Genomic DNA, 23,764 nt, shown 5'->3' with positions numbered 1-23,764 from the left:
TACTGAGGAGATGGGTCTCTAACATTGCGCCTGAAAAACACAGCAATGCACTCATATGCTCTTGGTCTGCGACGCCACCAGTGGGGCTGGGGGCAAAGTCACTCTGGCGCTGGCACAGGGAATATGGGCTGCTTGCGGCGACATCCCTTTACGCCTCTGACACAGATGCTATGGCTGGGCTTGTGACTGGAACTAGAACAGCATGTGTAGGGAGGAGATGGGGCTCTAACATTGCGCCTGAAAAACACCCCAATGCACTCATATGCTCTTGGTCTGCCACGCCACCAGTGGGGCTGGGGGCAAAGTCACTCTGGCGCTGGCACAGGCACTCTGCAGCTGGCCTTGTGACTGAAACTAGAACAGGATCTGTAGGGAGGAGATGGGGCTCTAACATTGCGCCTGAAAAACACAGCAATGCACTCATATGCTCTTGGTCTGCGACGCCACCAGTGGGGCTGGGGGCAAAGTCACTCTGGGGCTGGCACAGGGGCTCTGCAGCTGGCCTTGTTACTGAAAACGGATAAGGAATTCTATGGCTGAGAACAGGGTTGTGGGCCTTGAATTCAAGTGATACAGGGGCACACATAGTGGCTGGCCATTGCTGGGTGGCAGTCAGATCCCTGCGGGCTGGGTTATTGATGGTGGGCTGGGTTTAGACACCCCGCGGGCTGAGCTGAAGTGCCGCTGAGCTGGAGACAAGGCCAAGATCACCCCTGTGAAGCTGGAGAAACGCAGAGCTGGAGCTGAAGAAGAGAGCTGGCAGTATAATAAAGCTTGTGGGTCAAAAGCTGAGATCACTGGGGCTGGGAAAGGGCATTTGTAGGGTGGGTGCTCTAATCACTGCTGGCCTGGCAAAGGGACTGCACACACCATAGGAACCGAAGGGCTGGCACTGGCACTCTGGCGCTGGCCTTGTCACTGAAACTAGAACAGGATCTGTAGGGAGGAGATGGGGCTCTAACATTGCGCCTGAAAAACACAGCAATGCACTCATATGCTTATGGTCTGCGACGCCACCAGTGGGGCTGGGGGCAAAGTCACTCTGGGGCTGGCACAGGGACTCTGGGGCTGGCCTTGTGACTAAAACTAGAACAGGATCTGTAGGGAGGAGATGGGGCTCTAACATTGTGCTTGAAAAACACTCCAATGCACTCATATGCTTATGGTCTGCGACGCCACCAGTGGGGCTGGGGGCAAAGTCACTCTGGGGCTGGCACTGGGACTCTGGGGCTGGCCTTGTGACTGAAACTAGAACAGGATGTATGGTATGTGTATATGTTTTAATCGTGTAACCAGATGGATTAATAAAAGCCAACACCCGTAGCAGGTTTCTGTTGGATCTGTGTCTGTGAGAAGTGGGCTGTGTGCTGGAGAAGGAGAGCCGCTGTTGGAGAGTTGCAACTGTGACAGGTGTGAGCTGTGAGGATGCGGAGGGCTCAGAACAGCCGCAGGTGTGAGCTGTGAGGATGAGGAGGGCTCAGAGCAGCCCCAGGTGCGAGCTGTGAGGATGAGGAGGGAGGGGGCGGCTCCTGCCGGGTGGGAGGTTGTTTTAGGGCGAGGGTTTGCCGCCACGGGCTTTTGCACAGAGCTGCTGGAGAAGAGGAGTTTATGGGGGGCTCCCGGGGCTGTTTCATGGAAGGACGGTGAGCGCTTCGGACAGGGTCCGGGGGATCGCCTGGATACGCACCTGGGGACGTGGAGCATTGCTCGAAGGAGGCGCCGAGGGACAAACCTTTGTGCCGAGAAGCAGCGGCCAAATAGGTGAGCCGGTGCGCCTTTGTAGTGGGGACTTTTCTCCTTTCCCTTTTGAATTTCGTCCTCCTGAAGTTGAAATGAGGGGGCTGCCCTGTTGTCCCTCCTTTTAAGGGGTTTGGATTGAGGTAAAATTCTGCCTTTTGCCATCATTTGAGGCAAGCCCCTTCTTTTCTATTTCTAGGGGATGCGATGGAAGGGGAGCCCACATTTCTTTGCCCTTGTTGCAGTGGGGTGAGCGCCCGAGCGTGGCGTCAGTTTCGGGGCTTCAAAGGAAGGGAGGCACAGCTGTGGCAGCGCTGGCAGGGTGGGCATGGGGCTGTGCCGCTGCATTTGGGGTGCTGCTTCTGCCCCTGGCCCGGCAGCGAAGGGTCCGGCGCGGGAGCCCCGCTGGCAGTGGCTGGGGATGGCCGAGGCGGGAGGGGAGTTTGGCGCGGCGGGGCTGCCGCGGGACTGCCGGAGCCGCGCCGGTGCGAGCCGTGCGGAGCCGAGGGGAGCTTTGGCCGGGCCGGCGGGCGGGGCAGGCGGCGCGGGCGCTGCGCCGGTGCCGGCCGGTGCCGCCGCTCCGTCCGCTCCGGGCGCGGGGCTCGGGCGCCGCCGGGGCCCCCCGGGCCCGGTGCCGGCCCCGCCGGGCCGGGGGGAGCGGGCGGGGGTCTCCCGGCGCGGCGCCGCCTGTGCCTGCCCGAGGAGCCGCTTTCCTGCCGGGAGCGCGGCTTCTCATTTTCCAGCCTTCCTGCCTGGGGTGGCTGTGAGGTGGTTCTGGGGAACTCATCGGATCGTTTTCTGTTGTCCGGAGTTGGTGTAGGAGAAGGGCCGTGGGGCACTTTTTGGTTGTTACGGTTCTCGCTTCGGGCGCTGATGACAAGGGGTTTTTTTGGCTTGAGTGTTGTTGTTGGATTTCTTTTTGATCGTTTCTTATGTTTTTAAAGGATGTGTTTTTAAAGGCTTACAATGGTTTTTCTGGGTCGTAGCATGAAGTAGAGGGTAGGTTTTCAATTCGGTTGTGGAGGCTTTTATTGGCGTGAGTGCGTAGTGTTTGTTTTGGTGGCTTGAGGTAGTGTCCTGTACTTAATTAGTTTTTTTTTTTTTTTTATATTGATGATTGTATTCTTGTTTATTATATTATAGGGGTTTTATTCATTTGGCTTATTTGATTGCCGTGTGTGTTTTATTGTTGCAGGGAATTTGGGAGTTATTGTTTATGGTTACATTTCTCTTTTGGCGACGTGCTTATTTCTAAGTGGTATTTGTGTTTTGATGGTTTGAGGCATTATGGGTTTATTGAGTTAGGAATAATTATTTTGTTGTTGTTAATATGATTTTTTTTTTGGTAGTTTGATGTATTTGGTTGTTGCTTTTTATTAGTTTTGTTTTTGGGAACGTGGGTATTTCTATGGTGGATCTTTTTAGGTAGTTGTTTTATTTGGGTGGTGAATCTTTTCTTTCTTCGTGGTTCCGATTTTGTTATATCGGTAATTATTTGGTGGGTTTTTTTCGTTCATTTTATAGAGTATTGGGTTCTCTTTATGAGTTAGTGTAGTGGTAGAGTTTTGGGGTTTGATTTTTTATTTTTTTTCTAAGAAACGTTCGGGGTCTGTTGTATGGTTTGGAGTATAGTGAGTTAGTTGGCTTTTTTTTTTTCTTAATGTTTTTTTGTGATTTGCTGTGTGGGTTTCGCTTGGCTGCGACACTTGGCTTGGGCTAAGTACTGACATTGAAATGTTAAATAGCTAATTGTTCCTGGGAATCACCTACCTCCCCCCACCCTCACTACCATTCTATAGGTCTTCTTAAAAATATGTGTGTCATTTTTGTGATGTGATAAGAACCGCTAGTGAAAGAAGTGTAGTGCGGGTTTTTTTGCCGGTAGTTGGTTGGCTGTGGAACCTTTCTGAATATTTTGGACGGCATTGTTGGGAATTTGATGCTGTTTTGGCATTTTAGTTTGAGGAACTGGATTAGAACTGCAAAGTTTTAACTCTAATGAAACAAAAGGAATGCATAAATATGAAAATAGGAATATAAAACTTCAATTTTAAATATGAACGGAAAACATATAAATAAAACATGTAACATGAATAATGTTATCCATTACTATTAGGTATTATATTGTTTGATATAGGGTATTTTATATGTTTATATACATATACATGTAGATTATAAATATGCATTTAGAAACGTATAATTAATACATGTGGATATATAAATATGACTAAATAATAGGAATCAATACAGTACATAATGCATATTTTACTGTATATGTCTTATTATGACACATTATATGTCATAGGAATTATAGCTCGAAATATAGTACCTCAAGATACTGTGATAGAATATATAAGTACTTGTGAAAATCGAAAATAGAAATAAAGAAATATCTAAATATAGTTTAAAGTAAAGGGGATTTTAATTGTCTATTTGGTAGTAGGTTGGGGTTTTATTAGAAAATGATAAATATAAATAAAATAAAATTAGAAATCTATGTATAGAAATATATCCTAAATACGTTAAGAGCTATATAAAATCTCAAAGGTAAGTAACTATAAGTATTAGTGGTATGTACAATAGAATTAAAATGAAAATTTATCTATCTTGCTACCTTATTATCTATATAATATATATTTATAGATACATCAATATAAAGGAGAAATGTGCATGTGACTATAATGATGAAAAAATATATGAATATTCAAGTAGCGTTTAAAGAAAGGGATTTTTTTGCTTTTTTTTGATTAGAGGCAGGGTTTTAATGGAAAAATGATGAATATACATTTTGTTTTGGTATCTTTCTAAATATGGAAATAGATAATCAATGTATACAGATAAATATACAAATATAAAATGTAAATAAAAATAAGTATGAGGAAGAGATAGACTATAAATAACACCATACATCAATCTACAATAAAAATGTACATTTGAACATAAATGCGAAAAATAATGATAAATTTAGACGGAGTTTAAAGAAAGGGGTTTTTAAAAAATTTTTACTTGCATAGAGGCAGGGGTTTATTTTAAGCCCTATAAACCTTTTAGAAATCTAAATCTAACTATAGAAATATACAAGCAATATGTTAAGATATGTGTAAAAATATAAAATATAATAAAATATAATAGGAATAAATGTAAGAAATTATAAAAATACAATTACACATCAATATACGTTATAAATCCGAATGTGAATATAAATATGAAAAATATAAAAATAAAAGAGCTTGAAATGCAGTTTAAAAGAGAAGGTTTTTGCTTTTGGTTCCTGTTGGTTTAGAGGCAGGGGTTTTTTGCTGGCGTTCTTTTCCGCGCGGGATGTTTTGGGGCATTTGCTGCAGGGCAGGTTCCGGAGGGCATCGCGCCCGTTCTTTTCTGCCGCCGGCCCCGCCCGCGGCCCCGAGGCGAGCGGCGGCCCCCGGCGGTGGCGGGCGGCAGTGCTGCCGCCCTGTGGGCAGAGGGCGGTACTGCAGCCCGCCGCCCGCGGCCGCCATCTTGGGAGTGGCTTGTCGCGGACTCGCTTGACCTTCTCGAGATGGCGCGAAAAAGAGGACGTCGGCATTCGAGGACCCGTGTCTGTTTTTTCTACACTGCCTGAATTGTCCCCAACGCCGGCGCCCCCCGACGGGATTTTCCGCGGCGGTTCCGGTGCCGTGCACAGGGGCTGTGGGGTCAGCAGCACCGCGAGCGTGCGGGTTTTTGGCGGGGGCCGACGGGCATCGGCGTAATACGCCTCTCTCCGTCCAGGTCCCCACGGGCCGCCATCTTGCGAGTCCCTGGTGGCGGGCTCGCTTGAAAAGTGCTGCCCCCATTGTGGGCAGAGGGCGGTACTGCAGCCGCCGGTGCCGGGGCGGGAGCGCGCGGCGAGCGGCGCGCGGGGCGGTGTCTGTGAGCGCAGGGCGGGGGGCGGCGGCGGCTCGGGCGGCCCGAGCCTCAAAAACAAGCTCTGGTCAGGAAACAGGCTTGGTGCTTTGCGCGCAGACGAGGAATTTCCAGTGCGCATGCGCTTAGCGGCCATGACACTGTACGGAAAATGGAACTGTGCTGTAGGAAGGCGGCCATGATGCTGTACGGAAAACCCAGTGCGCATGCGCAGGGCGGCCATGACACTGTACGGAAAATGGAACTCTGCTGTAAGAAGGCGGCCATTATGCTGTACGGAAATTCCAGTGCGCATGCGCAAAGCGGGCGTACTGCAAAGGGAACCGCGCATGCGCACTGCGTGGGGGGGGAGAACCTTGCCATCTGTTTTTTGGGGGTTTGGGATTTTTGGAAATTTGGTGTTTTGGGAGTTTGGGGGGTTTTGGGGATTTGGGAATTTGGGGTTTGGGATTTTGGGGATTTGGGGTTCGGGTTCCCGGGATCCCGGCCCTGCTCAGCCTCTCCCGGATCCGCAGCAGCTCCGGAACCGCCTCGAAACGGAGCCGGGACCCGCCCGGGTGAGCCTGAAACCCCAAATCCCCCAAAAATCCCCCCAAACCTCAAACATCCCCCAAAAATCCCCTAAATTTCAAATTCCCAAACCCCCCCCCCCAAACCCCCCCAAAAAACACTAGACCTCAAAAAAACCCAAAACCCCAAAATCCTCCAAAAATCCCCAAATCCCAAACCCCCAAATCCCCTACATCCCCAAAAACCCCAAATATTCCCCAAAAATCCCCTCAATTCCAAAATCCCAAACCCCAAAAATCCCCCAGATCCCAAACCCCCAAAATCCCCTAAAAATCCCCCCTGAAGTCCCCCAAATCCCCAAAACCCCCCAAATATCCCCCCCAAAAATCCCCCAATCGCCAAAATCCTCCAAAAATCCCCAAACCCCAAAATCCCCTAAATCCCCCCAAACCCCAAAATGCTCCAAAAATCCCCCAAAAATCCCCTAAATCCAAAATCCCAAACCCCCAAAATCCCCTAAATCCCAAAATCCTCCAAAAATCCCCAAAATCCCAAACACCCAAATCCCCTAAATCCCAAAAAAACCCAAATATTCCCCAAAAATCCCCTAAATTGGGGATTTGGGAATTTTGGGATTTGGGAATTCCCGCCCCTCCCCCCTCCCTCATTCCCGTTTTTTTTTTTTCAGCTCCCGCTGGGAATTCCGGACCCCCCCGCCCAAACGGCTCCGAGCAGCTCCAGAAAATACCAAAAAAAATTCCCAAAATTCCCAGGAAATCGTGGAGAAAGCGGCGCCGGCCCGGAGGCTGCAGATCCCCGCCGGAAATCCGGGAATTCCGACAGGAAATTCAGGAATTCTGGCGGAAAATTCAGGAATTCCAGAAAGAAACTCGGGAATTCCAGTTGGAAATTCAGGAATTCCAACGGGAAATCCGGGACTCCTGGCTGGAAATGCAGGAATGGCATCAGGAAATCCGGGAATTCTGTCAGGAAATCCGGGAATTCCGGGAATCCCGGTGCGTTCCCAACTTTCCGTGGCTCAGTTTTACGGGAGCCGGAATTACCGGGACCCCCTGGAGCGAAAACGGCTCCGGGAGCTGCTGGGGCACGGAGAGATCCCGGAAAAAACCCGGAATTCCGGGAATTCCGACAGGAAATTCCGGAATCCCGGCGGGAAATCCGGGGATTCCGCCAGGAAATCCGGGAATTCCGCCAGGAAATCTGGGAATTCTGCCAGGAAGGGCAGCTCCAAAGGCAAAGGGAGCAGCGGGAATTCCCGGAATTCCAGGCTGGGGAATTCCAGGATTGAGAATTCCCAGATTTCCAATGTTGAGAACTCCCGGAATTCCAGGATGGGGAATTCCCGGATTTCCGGGATTGGGAATTCCTGCAGAATTCCAGGATGAAGAATTCCCTCATTTGCTTTGATAGACTTTCCTGCCCCTGGCACAGAGGGAGGGGCTATAAACCAAATTGTCATTACAAATCTGTCTGAAAAGGACCTAAAATTAGATGCCATGAAAATGGCTCTGGGAATCCCCAAAGTCCCAGCTACGGTAAGAATCAGACTTTGTGCCTCTGTCCTGGAAGAGCACAGCACTGCAATGCATCCTAACACATTTTGCAACCTTCTAACAGATATATTTCATCTCATGCAAGAAGACAGATGAGTAATTCCCAGGAGCTTCATGCAAAATTGGCCCTAAAGCAGATCCCAGTAGGCATCAAGGTAAGCAAAGAAATGTAGCCCTTTCCATTTTAGCCAGCTGCAGTTGACAACAGATTTCAAATTTAGACTTCAAACATTCTCATGAAGAAATTAACCCTTAGGTTGTTGTGGCTTTACTGTGATCCATGTAAAATAGCACCTTTTCCTTGTGCATTTTTTTTAACACAACACTTTTTTTTTTTTTTATTTTTTCCTTGCTAGGCTGGATTCTGTATGCTGCAAGGCTGTCATATCAGGATATGCTGCAAAAGAGTTTGTTGCATCTTCTTCCTGAAAAGTTGGTGGAGTTTCTCTCTATGCAGAGGGTACAACATTTATGGTCAGGACAGGGTTTTCTTGCTTTGTGGTTTTCTTGCTGCTGCTGCTGCTTTTAAAGGGGTCAACACTCTTAGCTCCAGGAAACTGAAACTAAATGTGAGCAGGGACTGGAGGAAGGAAGCAGGGAGGATCCACTACAAGATTCCAAAAACTAAATAAAGCAGGATTCAACTGCCAGTGGCTGAATAGCAGCAATTTATGAGCTGTTCCTCAAAAGCCCCAGACAAGCACCAAGTCCTGTGGGAAGCTGGAGATTGACAGAAGACACCTCCAGAAGAGTCTGCTGTTGAAATTTCCTTTAAGCCTTTTTTTTTTTTTTTTTTTTTTTTTTCAAGTGGATCATCCAGACCTGGCAAATGCATAAGGTCAGCCCTTGGAAGAGCAAAAAGCTCTCGCCAAGAAAACCAAACGAGTGGCTGAAATCTGTCCATTTGTCTGCCTGTCTTTTTGGCCTTGGATTACTGTGCTTTTCAAAGCTATTCTTTCATAACTTGGATAAAAAGGTAAATGTTTCATATAGCCCCGCAAGTAGTAATCATCCTGTCCATGCAAAAAAAACCTGCTGCCTGAGGGATGGGCCCCAAACCAGAGGTGTTTCTCATTTACCTACAAAGCGTCTGGCTTTAGCATGTGTAGTCAGTTTTTGTGAACATGTGAGTCCATTGCCTGCTCTAACAGAGTTAGTGACTTACTTTCAGTGGTTGTAGAGAGTTTCACTGAAACAGCACTGTTTGTAGTCCACTGTGTGACTTAGGAGACACAATAGCCAGACAATTCTGCAAGTGTAATATAACTGTATGTGGCGTTCCCAGAAAATGCTCTGAAGTCTTCTCTCCGTTGCACCATGGTGATAAAAACCACTGCTGCTTTTCAAGCTCCACGAGGCCATGCTGTGCTGTGCTGAAAGGGATAGAAAAGCCAATTAGCTCTGAAAAGTGAAGGGCAGGCAGAGAGGGGTGCTCTGGCCTGGAATTCCCTCCCTTTGGCAGCAGCAAAGGTCAGCTGTGCAGCCAAATTTCAGTGACCACATGTGGATCCAGCTTGTGCGTGTTGCCAGCTATCTGCACAGGGAGTGGGAGAGGGTGGGGAGGAAGAATTGATTCTGGAAGGGGAAAGCCTGAGTTAAAGGGAAAAGTGGAGTGAAATGTGACAGCTGGGATTCCCAGAAGATAGTTTGATGGATGCTGGCCATCCAGCTTCCCTAGAACTCTTTATCAGTAACACCCTCTATATCTCCCTGAGTGACTTTTAGCCTGTCTGGCAGTTTTCAGCACCAGTGTGTGAGCGAAAAGAGGTGGAAGGCAGTTCTCTCTGATTTGGCAGCTCTGGGACTTTGTGCTGCTGGCTGAGGGTCTGGATTTCTCAGGAACTTCCTGGCTACCTGTGGCTCCCACAGGCTTGTAGGACTGGGCTTAGAGAAACCCTGAGCTGCCCGATGTCTGCTCTTGCTGCAGCTCTTCTGAATAGTCCTGGGTGTGGATGTGAGCCTGCAGTCCTTGGGAGGCAGAATTCACTCCACAATCCCAAGGGACTTGCTCTATCTGTCAGTGCAGGCCAGCTGTGGGAATCCTCCAAGTCCCTTTATCCTGTTCTGTGTGTCAAGGCCCTGTGGCTGACCACGAGTGCCCCGAGCTGCCATGGACCCTTCTTGCAAGGGCAATTGTTTTCAGAGTCAGCGTAGGTGCTGGCTACCTTTGGAAAAGTGTGAATACCCCGGGGAAATCCATGGGGCAGACACCTTGGGCCATACTGTGTGCTGGCACCATCAGCAGGCATGATACAGACAGAGGTGCTTTGCTTTTGGTGTGAAACTTTGGTAATGGTGAGACTTCTTGGTTAGGTCAGAAGGTTTTAGAGGGAAATGTCCACTCACGTGATCAAAAGAGAAGATCCTGGCATGGTTAAAAATGGGAAACAGTGAGCTTGTAGGTTTAGGTGATCTGCTTGTGGTCATTCTTCAGACTTTTAATATTCATGCAGAAGTTTGGCAGAAACAGGAAACTTATGTGTAGACCAAAATCAGTTCAGCTTCTACAGTAAATGGTATTAACTGGTGTTATGTAGCTTTGACCCTTTGGAGAGATCTAAATCTGGCCTTTCCCAAGTTCTGATGGAGTAAAATAACTGTTTCCCAGTCTTTTATTTGCAGATGCTCTAAATATTGTTGCTGGGGATCTATATAAAAAATTCAAAGGTAAGTAAAAATAAGTATTAGCAGTATGTGTGAAATATAATATAAATAATAATTTGTCTATCTTGCTACCTTTATATATATATATATATATATATATATATGATAGATATATATATATGATATATATTTCTAAATACGTCACTATAAAGTAGAAATGCAAATGTGACTATAATGATGAAAACAATATATAAATATTCAAGTATCGTTTAAAGAAGGGGCTTTTTTTTTGCTTTTTATTTGGTTAGAGGCAGGGTTTTAATGGAAGAAAAATGAATATACCTTTTATTTTGATATCATTCTAAATATAGAAATATATATTCAATGTATGCAGAGATTTTTCTATTCTATCTCTTCTGAATATTTATTTTCATTTCTATTTTATACTTTCATATAACACCATACATCAATCTACATTTTAAACGTAAATTTGAATATAAATGCGAAATATAGAGATAAATTTAAACGCAGTTTAAAAGAAAAGGGGTTTTTAAAAGATTTTTACTTGGATAGAGGCAGGGGTTTATTTTAAGCAATAGAAACCTTTTAGAAATAGAAATCTATCTATAGAAATATGTAAGCAATGTATTAAGCAATGCATAAAAATATAAATTGTAATAAAGGAATAAATGTGAGAAATTATAAAAATACAATTACACATCAATATACGTTATAAATCCGAATGTGAATATAAATATGAAAAATATAAAAATAAAAGAGCTTGAAATGCAGTTTAAAAGAGAAGGTTTTTGCTTTTGGTCCCTATTGGGTTAGAGGCAGGGGTTTTTTTGCTGGCGTTCTTTTCCGCGCGGGATGTTTTGGGGCATTTGCTGCAGGGCAGGTTCCGGAGGGCATCGCGCCCGTTCTTTTCTGCCGCCGGCCCCGCCCGCGGCCCCGAGGCGAGCGGCGGCCCCCGGCGGTGGCGGGCGGCAGTGCTGCCGCCCTGTGGGCAGAGGGCGGTACTGCAGCCCGCCGCCCGCGGCCGCCATCTTGGGAGTGGCTTGTCGCGGACTCGCTTGACCTTCTCGAGATGGCGCGAAAAAGAGGACGTCGGCATTCGAGGACCCGTGTCTGTTTTCTACACTGCCTGAATGGTCCCCAACGCCGGCGCCCCCCGACGGGATTTTCCGCGGCGGTTCCGGTGCCGTGCACAGGGGCTGTGGGGTCAGCAGCACCGCGAGCGTGCGGGTTTTTGGCGGGGGCCGACGGGCATCGGCGTAATACGCCTCTCTCCGTCCAGGTCCCCACGGGCCGCCATCTTGCGAGTCTCTGGTCGCTTGAAAAGTGCTGCCGCCTTGTGGGCAGAGCGCGGTACTGCAGCTCCCCGGCCAGCGCCGGGCCGAAAACCACCGAGACGGCGCGGGGGGGCCAGAGCGGCCCCAAAACCACCGAGACGGGGCGGAAGCGGCAAGAGCGGCCACAGAAACCACCGAGACGGGGCGGAAGCGGCCAGAGCGGCCCAAAAACCACCGAGTTGTGGCGGAAGTGGCAAGAGCGGCTCCAATTACCACCGAGACGGGCCCGGAGGGGCGCGGGGCGGCGGCGAGCGGGGCGGTGTGTGTGAGTAAAAGGGAAGCGGTGAAGGCGGCTCCGCGGCAGCGCCGGGGAAGGATGGCAGCCGCGAGGGCGGCCCGGCGGGGCCGGTACCGGCGGGCGGCGGAGGCGCGGTCGCGGCGCTCCCGGGCCGGGGTGGAGCGGCGTCGGAACAGGGCTGCGCCCGCCCCTCCTGCCGCCCTCCTGGGAATGGGTTGAGGCATTATGGGTGTATTTAGGTAGGGATAACGATTTTGTTGGTTTGTAAACAAATGTCAGTTGTTCTGACAGGAACAGGCTGAATGGGGCTGTAGCTCTGCCTACGAGGTCAAGCAGTGATAAGGCCTTGTCAGACCCTGGGAAGTAGAGGATGGGTAAAGAAGTGAGCCTCTGTGTAGCACTTCTCTGTAACAGATTAGCAGCTGCTGTAGCATCATTTCCTAGACATTGAGTGGTCTGGGGCTGGATTAGAAAAAAATTAGGTTTAGTGTGTTGTTTAACAGCTGCAGGTGGAGGAACCTGTGCCTTCTGCTCTCCCCACAGCTGTCTCGGCTGTCACACCTGTCCTGAGGAAAGCCCTGTGGAAGGAGCTCGGTGCCGCAATTCAGGACCCTGAGGCCACTGTGAAACTGCAAATTCTTTCCAAGCTGTTGCCACCTCCGGGAAGCAAAGGGCTGCACAACCTGATGGACTGCCTTCCTGCTGCTCCGGAGAGAGCAGGCAATGAAGAGAGGTGGGCAGCGTGTGTGTGTGTGTGTGTGTGTGTCTCCCCCAGGGCTCAGTTTGTCCTGGGAATCAGTGTGATAGGAATGGGAGCATTAACAGCGTCCTCTCCTCCGAGAATCTGTTGCTTTGCACTTTGGCAGCAAGACATCTTTAAGATATACAAAACCAAGTTAAAATGTTAATAAGAAAATCAACAACTATCTCTCTGCAGCTGGGCCGTGGCAGATGCCATATCCACGGTGCTCAAAAACTCAGAGGAGCTGCATTCCTGGAGGAGACATCTCTTCTCAGCCTGCGTAAAGGGGTTAGTTGCCATGTACAGCAGCAGTAAAGATGAAGGCAAGCAAGAAGTGGAGAGGTCCGTGCTGCTGAGGTTAGAGGAATTATTGGTGAGACTGCTTATCTGCTTTGTGTATGCATATGTGTGATTGGGCAGTTGTAATTTTGTAAATACAGATTGGACTCGATTTCCTGTTTTATGGATTCTGGTTTCCATGGAGTTTTCATAGCTTTTTCCGAGTCCTGAGAATCCTTTATACGAGGCAGTTTTGTGTTCTTGATGATGACTTTCTGGTACGAATCCCCTTTGAATGTGTGAGCTTGAGGTATTTAGGAGAAAGAAATCAAAGGTTACCAGTGGAATTAAAAAAAAAAAAAAAAGAAGTTAAAATTAATTAATTATTATAAATTAATTAATTTAATTTTTAAAATTTAAGTTATCACCTTCTTTTTTAAAAGAAGCTGATAGAGATACTTGTGCCAAGACCCATCTGCCATGCCATCTGAAGTCTGGGGCAAAAGTCTGGTTGATCAGGAATAGAAATCAGACTTTGATCTTGAAGAACACTACTTGGTCACTCCCTCTGTATACTGTTGCCTTGGTTTGAGTTCAGTGAACAGGGATCCCCGTGACACGCAACACTGAAGGTCCCTGGGCAGTGAATGCCTTTGCGCTCTCATGGCTTTTGCTGAGACTCCCTTGTAGGACCTGGCTGACTCTGCAGGCCCTGGGGCCACCTCACAGGGTCCATCCCATGCTGAGGGTGTTTCCAGCCTGGCGAGGTTGGCACCTGCATTCCCAGGACTGTTGGGATGTGCAGCTGTCAGTCTGCTCCAGGCTCTCGCTGTGACTTGTCAAGTTGAGAATCCTTTTGCACTTGAGGCGTTTGAAGAGTATTGAGCCGCTGGGTTTTTGGAACCTACAGCCCAGCTTGCTTTTTGATTCCATACAGCCCCTGCTCCCAGACCAACAAGTTTCTTTTGAGCCAGGCATTAGGATTGTTGTATCCAAGAGCTTTTTTCCCTGTTAACCTCAGATCATCCCACGTGAGCGTTTGGCTTGCGTGTTCTTAGTGTGTCCCTTGAACAAAAATTGCTGTAGAAGCTCCATGTGCCAAATGTAAACCAACACCTGTTTTTACTTGCTGCACACAGTGTGTGGTTGAAGAAGTGGACCCAGATGACTGGTGTGACCTTGTGAAGACAGGGCTCAAGTAAGTGCTTTCATTTGAATTTGGTTTGGTTTCACCAAGTTCATTTTCTTTGCCAAGTTAATTTTCTTTGCCAAGTTCTCATTTCTTACCCAACTTGTAGCTTCAAGTGGGTTTTCTTGGGTTTGGTTACAGTCTGACTTCTCTGTGATCCTTCTCCCAAAGGTACCGTTACAGAGATGAAACATTTCTGAAGGTCCTGAACGTTGCCATCCAGTTACTATACATGAAAGAATCCTCACTAAGAGCGTAGTCAAGCTCTCCAAACTACACATGGTGGTCACACAGCACTCTCTATTTTTGGCAGCCATCCTGAGGTCAAGAGAAGATGATTGCATGAGCGTCCAGACAATAGGTATTTTTTAGTCATCTTCTTCCCATCCTAAACACAGCTAATCTTCTCTTTCGTGCATTATATTCTTTCCATCCAGTAACACATCCACCCATGTAAATACTTGCAGAGTTATTAGCAGTTCCAGAATACTGGCATTTAAATTGTACCTCTGCTTGGATCCAAATGTTACATTCATTTTATGCTGGTTGTAAAGACTTCTGTTTTTAAAACTAGTGGAAAGGCGGGTTTGGGTTTTTGTTTGCTTATTTGTTGTTCTGGTATTTTTAACCCAGCTGAAGTCTTGGATTTATTCTTTTGGTTTCTGAGGTACTTAGTGTAAGATCACTGAAGTGCACATAGATCCTGTGATGTTTAAGCCTTGGCTACAGGTGACACAGGCTTCTGAAAATGGAAATGGCCTTGGCAGAGTAGCAGCTGTGAAGCGAAGCAGAATTAAAATGCATGAGAGCAGAAGAACCAAGTGAAATGGTACTTCTGGGTGCTGTGTGCTCCTCTGGCCTCTGCCTGCTGTGAACACTCTGTGTTGCAGCTCGGTGTAGTCCAATTCAGTGTTTGTTTGGTTTGATTTTTGTGTGTAACAAAAACACTGCTCACTTACTCTAAACAAATTCCCTCCTTTACTGGACACATCCTGGAGTGGGACCAGACTCCCCCTCACCCTGGAGGAATTCCCTGCTCCTCTGGAGAGGGGTGAAGCCAAAGCTTAGGAGCAAAGGCAAACCACCAAACCAGGGGCATTCTATATATATCCAAATAAGGGGCTCTGTCTTCCTGCTTTTCCTGTAGTTCTCCTTCCTGGTTTCACCTGGCCTGGAAGGATGGGCATGGCCTGTATTTATCATCTGAAAGTGGTGTTACTAAATCTGTCCAGAGGTTCTGATTACAGACGCTCATTTTCTGCCAGAAAACATTTTCATTTCATTCCTTTCACCCAGGATGGCTCTCTCTGGTCTCAGACAGTGTTCCCTGGGAGGAAGGGCAGCCTTTGCCTCGCCTGCACAGCTCAGGTGGATGTGACAGAACTGGTGTGGCCTGACAAGGCATGAGCAGCTGTCTGTGCACTGGAGTGCCTTGAAACCTTTCTCTGTGAGGTTTTGGACACTTTCCTCTTTGGGATTTCTTGTGACACAGCACCAGGTATCCCTTCCTTTGTATAAAGTACCCTTGGTAAAGGATTGAATGACGGACAAGTGGGGCCATGGATAAAAATGGTTCTGTTAAAATTAGGCTAAGAATGCAATAGAGAAATGAGCTTCCTTTTAATGAAATAGTTAGGAATAAAAATGCTTTTATATTTGAATTGGTGTCCCCTCTCACGGATAAAACCCCATGGTGAGCAATCACAGCAGAAGTGTGAAAGCCGGGATCTTTTGACTTCCACAGAGGGCTTAATGCTCTTTTCCTCCTCTCTTTCAGGACAGGAGAAATCATTAAGCTCCTCCCATCTTTGCCAGAAGCTTCAGTGTTTAAGCAGCCAGAGCCAAGAGGCTTCAGCACCAGGGGGGTGCACTGGAGGGCTCCTGGTCCTGCCCACGCTGTGGGGTAAGTCAGAGGGACGCAGGGTTCCCCTTTTCCTCTCTGCTGGGATTAAGTGCCTCGGGAATGCCATTTCTGACAGCCCAGCCGTACCCCTGTGTGCTGGGAAAGGGCAGCAGGGAAGAGGCAAATGCCAGAGTTCCTTGGGGCTGACGGAGCTGTGGTGTTTGGCTGTGCCCAGGGGGGCAGGCTGGGCATTGTTCGGGCACCCAAGGACTGGTCTGGGGCTGGGAGCCCGGGGAGCCGAGCTCTCGGTGCATTCCCAGCTCTGCCAGCTGCTGCAGGGCTGGGTGCCAGCCTCTGCTGGGGCTGGGGCAGGAGCTGCAGGGGAGGGCTGGCAGGATTTGGGAGCAGAGGGAGGAAAATGAGGAAGGGTGCTGGGCGGCGCTCAGCCTGTGCTGGTGTCAGCGCAGCCGTGCAGGGCGCCGGGATCTGGGGTCAGCTCCGGCTCTCCTGGGGTTCAGGGTGCAAGGTCGGAGGGACTGGGTTTATCTGTGGCTTTCCAGGCCAGCAGGAACAAGGGGAATGTGGTGCCAGAGCTGTGTCCCATCGGGCTGCGCTTCCCTCTGAGCACAGAGTCTGGGCTGAGGGGAGATTGCTGCGAGTGCCCCGTGAGCAATCCAGGGAACTCGGAATTGCATCCGCTGCTGGGAACACTGCCTGAGCTCTGCTCAGGCTGTGTCTGCGAGGAGTGGGATTTGGGCTGCAGAGGTGCTGCTGGGCACAAAAAATGGAGTAAATCCTCTCCAGGGACGTGCAGTGAAGGATAGTGCAGCAGGGAAGGGGAGTATTTGCAAATTATATCAGTATTTCTCCCAGAACAGGGAGAAATGGGGTGGAGCAGAGATGGGCTGGTTTGGTTTTGTCTGGGCCGGTTATTCCTTGTGCACTGTTTTAAATCTGTTGTAGGTTTTAATCTCCAGTCTCTTTCCAACAAAAGCTGACAGAAATTTAGGTTCAGGGTTAGAAGTTGGGTCCATTCACTGCAAAACCTTGCCCAGGCTGGAGGACTGGGGTGATGGCTGCTCTCAGCAAAGGTTACCTGTGAATACCGTGTCAGATTTCCCTCAATGCTGGGCAGAAAAGGTGAGGGTTTGGATCAGGAATTCTGCAAACAAAGCCTGTGTGATGTTGGTTTATTGTGTTTTTCAGGGAGCCAGGGCTGGCACAAGGACTCGTGCAGGTGCTGCTCTGGCACTGGAGCTGTTGCCCTGTGGAGCCATTTTAAAGGTGTGATTATGGAACATTTTGGAGGCTGTTTCTGGAATTCCATTTGTAGCTGGACCTCACTCCGAGTGCAGCAGTCCAGGTGAGGGTTCTGACCTCTCCAGACTTGTGCTCACCTTGGTACAGCCCGGGGCTGGAGCAGTTTTCCAGGGAAGTGGAGATGGCTGAGGATGGGTGCTCTGGAAAGCAGGGACCTGCTGGGATTTGCATTTGCAAAGCTGCCGTGAAGTTTGTAAAACCAGCAGGAAATTCTAATTCCTGTGGTTTTTGGGGAGGAGGTGCAGGTCACCCTGAGAGCTAGATCAGAACTGGTTTGTGGTAAGGAGTCTGAGGTGTGTAAGTGCCACAGCTGGTATGAGCTGTGTGCTAAATGCAGTCCCAGCCCCAGAGGGAGGCTGATGGGCTCTGCTCATTGCTGTCCCCAGCTGTCCCCAGCCCGCTGCTCCCCCGTGGATCTGCTCTGGATTCGGGCTGTCGGTGCTGGAGCGCCCTGCTCCCTGCAGGGCCCTGCCCCTAACCCTCGCAGAGAGAGAGAGCCCTGCTGGCCAGAGTGATCTTTTTTCATTTTTTCTCCCTGTGCTGTTAGCAAGGAAGGGATGGGACTGCTCTTGGGCTGGGAGCACTCAGTGCTCAGGTGAACACCCGCCTGGGAGCGTGAGGGTTTGCAGAGCGAGCAGCTGCTGCGGCTCAGGAGCAGCCACAAGTTCTTTGTTCCAAGGCAGGCCAGAACTTTCTAACCCCGGGGTTTATTTGGCTTTTGGAACCCATCACCTCTGCTCAGTTCTGCCGCACTGAGGGTACTTTTGTTCAATGCCTTCTGTTGGAACTTGTCAGCTCTCAGTGTAGCGCACACAGCCCCAGCCCTGCCCTGCAAACCCTTCCCCATCGTGCCCACACAGTTTCCTCTCTCACTCACTCGGGGCAGGCTCTTACTGACAGCCACAGAAACAGAAGTTATTTTATGTTGTTTTATTCTTTTCCTGCGTAATGCCCGTGTCTTGTATTGGTACATCAATCCCAGCTTCTCCCGAGGCTGCAGATCAAATCTTTCAGTGTCTGTGGGAGTTTCTGGTTTTCCCATTCCCATGTCTTCCCCCTCTCTCTGTATGAAAAAAAAAATTTATTGGTGGATTTGTTAAGCATTTGTTGCATGTATTAACATACAGAAGGTGTTATCATTAGTATTATTATTGTAATAATATAATTAAAATGTATACTTTTGTTACAAGATTTTTTAATTATGGTGTTAAATTTTATTTATTGTTATATTTTATTAGTTATTCTTATTTTTGATATTTCTTAAAGTTGTACACTTTAATAAGTAGATTTGGTGTTTTAGATAAATGTATACATTTTATTAAATTTTTATATTTGTATGTTAATAAAATAATTTTTTTTTTGTTTTTTGTAAAACTGCGTATTTAATAGTTTTATATTTGTTTAAAAGTTATTTAGGGTAAGGGATGTCGAATTAGATTGTTTATTTAGATAATATTTTAATTGATTTAATTGTTTTAGTGTGGTTGAAGTAATAGGTGGTATAAAAACTGATGCTACCATTTTGATTTTAAGTTTCAAAGCTTAAAATTACTTTTATATTTTGATTACTATTGATGGATAAATGACTTTTTTGTTTTAAATTGGTAGCTATTTTAATATTAAGAGTTAATAATGTAAGGGCTTTTTAATTATATGGACTATTTGTAATGGTTTTTATTGGTATCTTAAGTAAGTAAGTAAAGAATGGATTTTTTTGAGTAGTGCTAGATAAATACAAAGCATTTAAACTTGAAACTTTAGTTAAAGTTACTTAAATGTTTGTTTTTGGTTGGTTAATTGGTAAAGTGACATAATTAAAAGTAAATAAAGTAGAGTAGAAGTAAAATATTTGATAGAATTTCATAATTTGTAAGTTACTAAATAAGATTTTTATAACATTGCTTTTTATATTTATAAAGAAACTTACAGTTTATATATTTTGGTGGGTGTAGTACACGATGTTAGGTGTAAGTTGCAATTCTTGTGTAATCTGCGTTTGTATTTCCATAGTGTAATTTGTCTTTGTATTTACATTGGTGTTTTATTTGTGGAGCGGTGAGTGTGTTTTTTGTGTGATCTGATTTTATGTTTCTTATTGAAATTTACTTGGGTTTTTGTACTTGTTGAGATATAAGTAAACTTTATGTTTTGATATGAGAAATAATGATATAAGTTGTTATAATTTTTCAGTTATAAGTATGAAGAAATATAAGAGTAAAATAATGTATGTAGTAAAGAAGAAATTGATAATAATTAGGAATTACTTAGATAATATCTATAATTAGTAACATAGGTGAAATTATATAATTAGTAAGTATTAAAAGATTGTACATACTTTTAGAGTTTATAACAGTTGATAAATATTAAATTAGTGGTAAGTTAAATAATTATGTGTGGATAATGATTTTTCAAGTTTATTTTAAAAATAAGTTTATTTGTTATATTGTTAAAGTTAAATTGTTAAGTTAAAATTATTTGAATTTATTTTTGACGTAGAAAATATTTGGGTTTGTTGTTAATTATTTTATTTAGGTAGAGTTAGGGTTAGGTTATAGTTTAAATTTTAATTGGTGAATGTTATTTAATATATTTTTATATAATGTTTTTAAAAATAGTACTTAAGAGTAAAAATGTTAGGATTAAAGATTAATTACATTATTTAATAATTGGATTTTTTTAGAAGTTTTTTAGAATTGAGATGCTTTGAATATAGTAAACTTCTTTTTAAAGATTTGAAAGTGGTTATGGACAGGATTGTGAGTTTGGATTTGGATATTGAGAGTGTGAAGGTGGAGGAAATGTATGAGAGAGTGATTACTTAGTGTGAAACTTAGAAAAAGAAATTAATGTTGTAGTTGGATTTTGTATTCAAGTGATTTTGTAATAATAACTGAGGAAAGTGATAAGTTTAACAGTTTGGAGGAGGTTTTTAATGGAATACCTTTTTAATCTTGAAAAATAGTTAAAATTATGATATAACATTAAGTTAAATTATAGAGTTAGTGTAGAGATTAGTTAGAGAGTTAACTTGGTTTAAGCGCTGTATAAGTTGAGAATAAAAAAGTAGGAATTAGAAATTTTATGTGTGTTTTTTAGATCATTCTATAAAGAGATAATAAAGTATATGAAAGTTGGTTGTAAATATCATAACAATATTTAATAAATATTGTTTATTATAAAAGCTTATATATTGATATAATATAATTAGTATATTAGTGGTAAGTGTTTGAAGAAGTTAGGATAACTTTTAAAAAATATTTATATATTCAGGAAATAGAGTAAAATTTTCAAACAGCATGATATGAATAGTAATTGCTATTTTTTGGTGTCGCTTCTAAAAGATAAGAGTAGAGATTGTAATGAAGTACAGAATTTTTGATGAAATTGATGATATAATACAGTGTACTTTTTTTTACTTCTGAATAGGCGTTTGTTAGTGTTTTCTTTTAGTTGTTTTAATTGGAGGTGTTTTATTTTTTTAAGAAAATTGACCATATACTGTATAGTTTAGAGAAATGATTTTTAATAAAATTTAGCATAAGTTATATTAAATAACATTTAAATTTAGACTGAATGAATTTTGATAGTAAGGAATAATAAACTTAATTTTAATTGATAAAAAGAAAATGTATTTGTTTAAATGTATTGACATTTAATTTTGTTTGATTTCATTAATACTTAACATATTAAATGTTATTACTTATAAATATTGAAGGTTTTTTAAGTCTTTTGGTTTTGAAGAAATTTTAGCTTGCTGAGTTATGATTATTACTTATATCTTTACAGGGTGGTTTTACTTATTGGGAGACATGTTTCTTAGGAAAATATTTTTATTTGTGTTACATTTCAAATGGTACTAATTTGTATAGTGGGTTTTTTTTTTTTAATGCAGGATATTGATTAGATTGTTTTATAGTTTTTGTGGGCTTTGACAAATATTTATATGGTTAGGCTTTTCTATATTTGAAGTATGTTCTGATGGTTTTTGTTGTTTAGAATTTGAAGAGTATTTGGTGTTTGGAGGAAATAAAGGTGAGGGTTTTTTGGATACGGTTGAGTTGTATTTTTAATGTTAGTAAGGACTACTTTTGGTACGTTATTTTGATTTTTTGTTTGGTTATGGGGAGGGTCTCCTGTTAGATGTGCAAGCATGAGACTGGCACTAGGGCTTTTTGTCTAATGGTTGATGGGTCTCTTTATGGGGAGGAGGTGTTATTTTAAGTATAAAAGAAAGGGGCTTTTAAAAAGATTTTTACTTGGATAGGGGCAGGGTGTTTATTTGAAGCCATATAAACCTTTTAGAAATCTAAATCTAACTATAGAAATATATAAGCAATATATTAAGATATGTGAAAAAATATAAAATATAATAAAATATAATAGGAATAAATGTAAGAAATTATAAAAATACAATTACACATCAATATACGTTATAAATCCGAATGTGAATATAAATATGAAAAATATAAAAATAAAAGAGCTTGAAATGCAGTTTAAAAGAGAAGGTTTTTGCTTTTGGTTCCTATTGGGTTAGAGGCAGGGGTTTTTTTGCTGGCGTTCTTTTCCGCGCGGGATGTTTTGGGGCATTTGCTGCAGGGCAGGGTCCGGAGGGCATCGCGCCCGTTCTTTTCTGCCGCCGGCCCCGCCCGCGGCCCCGAGGCGAGCGGCGGCCCCCGGCGGTGGCGGGCGGCAGTGCTGCCGCCCTGTGGGCAGAGGGCGGTACTGCAGCCCGCCGCCCGCGGCCGCCATCTTGGGAGTGGCTTGTCGCGGACTCGCTTGACCTTCTCGAGATGGCGCGAAAAAGAGGACGTCGGCATTCGAGGACCCGTGTCTGTTTTTTCTACACTGCCTGAATCGTCCCCAACGCCGGCGCCCCCCGACGGGATTTCCCGCGGCGGTTCCGGTGCCGTGCACAGGGGCTGTGGGGTCAGCAGCACCGCGAGCGTGCGGGTTTTTGGCGGGGGCCGACGGGCATCGGCGTAATACGCCTCTCTCCGTCCAGGTCCCCACGGGCCGCCATCTTGCGAGTCCCTGGTGGCGGGCTCGCTTGAAAAGTGCTGCCGCCTTGTGGGCAGAGGGCGGTACTGCAGCCGCCGGTGCCGGGGCGGGAGCGCGCGGCGAGCGGCGCGCGGGGCGGTGTCTGTGAGCGCAGGGCGGGGGGCGGCGGCGGCTCGGGCGGCCCGAGCCTCAAAAACAAGCTCTGGTCAGGAAACAAGCTTGGTGCTTTGCGCGCAGAAGAGGAATTTCCAGTGCGCATGCGCCTAGCGGCCATGACACTGTACGGAAAATGGAACTCTGCTGTAGGAAGGCGGCCATGATGCTGTACGGAAATTCCAGTGCGCATGCGCAGGGCGGCCATGACACTGTACGGAAAATGGAACTCTGCTGTAGGAAGGCGGCCATTATGCTGTACGGAAATTCCAGTGCGCATGCGCAAAGCGGGCGTCCTGCAAAGGGAACCGCGCATGCGCACTGCGGGGGGGGGGGAGAACCTTGCCATCTGTTTTTTGGGGGTTTGGGATTTTTGGAAATTTGGTGTTTTGGGAGTTTGGGGGGTTTTGGGGATTTGGGAATTTGGGGTTTGGGATTTTGGGGATTTGGGGATTTGGGGTTCGGGTTCCCGGGATCCCGGCCCTGCTCAGCCTCTCCCGGATCCGCAGCAGCTCCGGAACCGCCTCGAAACGGAGCCGGGACCCGCCCGGGTGAGCCTGAAACCCCAAATCCCCCAAAAATCCCCCTAAACCTCAAACATCCCCCAAAAATCCCCTAAATTTCAAATTCCCAAACCCCCCCCCCCAAACCCCCCCAAAAAACACTAGACCTCAAAAAAACCCAAAACCCCAAAATCCTCCAAAAATCCCCAAAATCCCAAACCCCCAAATCCCCTACATCCCCAAAAACCCCAAATATTCCCCAAAAATCCCCTCAATTCCAAAATCCCAAACCCCAAAAATCCCCCAGATCCCAAACCCCCAAAATCCCCTAAAAATCCCCCCTGAAGTCCCCCAAATCCCCAAAACCCCCCAAATATCCCCCCCAAAAATCCCCCAAACCCCAAAATCCTCCAAAAATCCCCAAATCCCAAACCCCAAAATCCCCTAAATCCCCCCAAACCCCAAAATGCTCCAAAAATCCCCCAAAAATCCCCTAAATCCAAAATCCCAAACCCCAAAAATCCCCTAAATCCCAAAATCCTCCAAAAATCCCCCAAAAATCCCCAAAATCCCAAACCCCCAAATCCCCTACATCCCCAAAAACCCCAAATATTCCCCAAAAATCCCCTCAATTCCAAAATCCCAAACCCCAAAAATCCCCCAGATCCCAAACCCCAAAAATCCCCTAAAAATCCCCCCTGAAGTCCCCCAAATCCCCAAAACCCCCCAAATATCCCCCCCAAAAATCCCGCAAACCCCAAAATCCTCCAAAAATCCCCAAATCCCAAACCCCAAAATCCCCTAAATCCCCCCAAACCCCAAAATGCTCCAAAA

At 45.8% G+C, this 23,764-nt stretch overlaps 1 protein-coding gene and 1 long non-coding RNA gene across 5 annotated transcripts in view; one reads left to right on the top strand and one right to left on the bottom strand.

Annotated features, from left to right (window-relative positions):
* LOC121470777 (uncharacterized) overlaps nucleotides 1-2,024 on the bottom strand; it is a 71,941-nt gene extending 69,917 nt beyond the window's left edge. The window contains exon 1 of the long non-coding RNA XR_012056953.1: nucleotides 1,688-2,024. This is a non-coding gene — a long non-coding RNA (uncharacterized lncRNA). The remainder of the gene's footprint in view (nucleotides 1-1,687) is intronic.
* Nucleotides 1,351-21,324, top strand: LOC140684497 (uncharacterized). Of its 4 annotated transcripts, XM_072931717.1 has the most exons (6): nucleotides 1,352-1,761; nucleotides 11,611-11,930; nucleotides 12,447-12,636; nucleotides 12,841-13,002; nucleotides 14,064-14,122; nucleotides 14,285-21,324. In XM_072931717.1, exons 1-5 carry the CDS (start codon nucleotides 1,508-1,510, stop codon nucleotides 14,107-14,109), a joined length of 972 nt encoding a protein of 323 aa, XP_072787818.1. In that variant the 5' UTR covers nucleotides 1,352-1,507; the 3' UTR covers nucleotides 14,110-14,122; nucleotides 14,285-21,324. The 4 variants fall into 4 exon arrangements, 3 of the variants coding, with proteins under 3 accessions (XP_072787847.1, XP_072787818.1, XP_072787778.1); XM_072931746.1 differs by lacking the exon at nucleotides 12,841-13,002 and having other exon boundaries at nucleotides 1,351-1,761; XM_072931677.1 differs by lacking the exons at nucleotides 14,064-14,122; nucleotides 14,285-21,324 and having other exon boundaries at nucleotides 1,354-1,761; nucleotides 12,841-13,920.
* Nucleotides 21,325-23,764: the final 2,440 nt, after the last annotated feature.

The sequence above is a fragment of the Taeniopygia guttata genome, chromosome 1, assembly GCF_048771995.1.
Source record: "Taeniopygia guttata chromosome 1, bTaeGut7.mat, whole genome shotgun sequence".
NCBI lineage: Eukaryota > Metazoa > Chordata > Aves > Passeriformes > Estrildidae > Taeniopygia > Taeniopygia guttata.
This window is presented reverse-complemented; position numbering and strand designations above follow the sequence as displayed.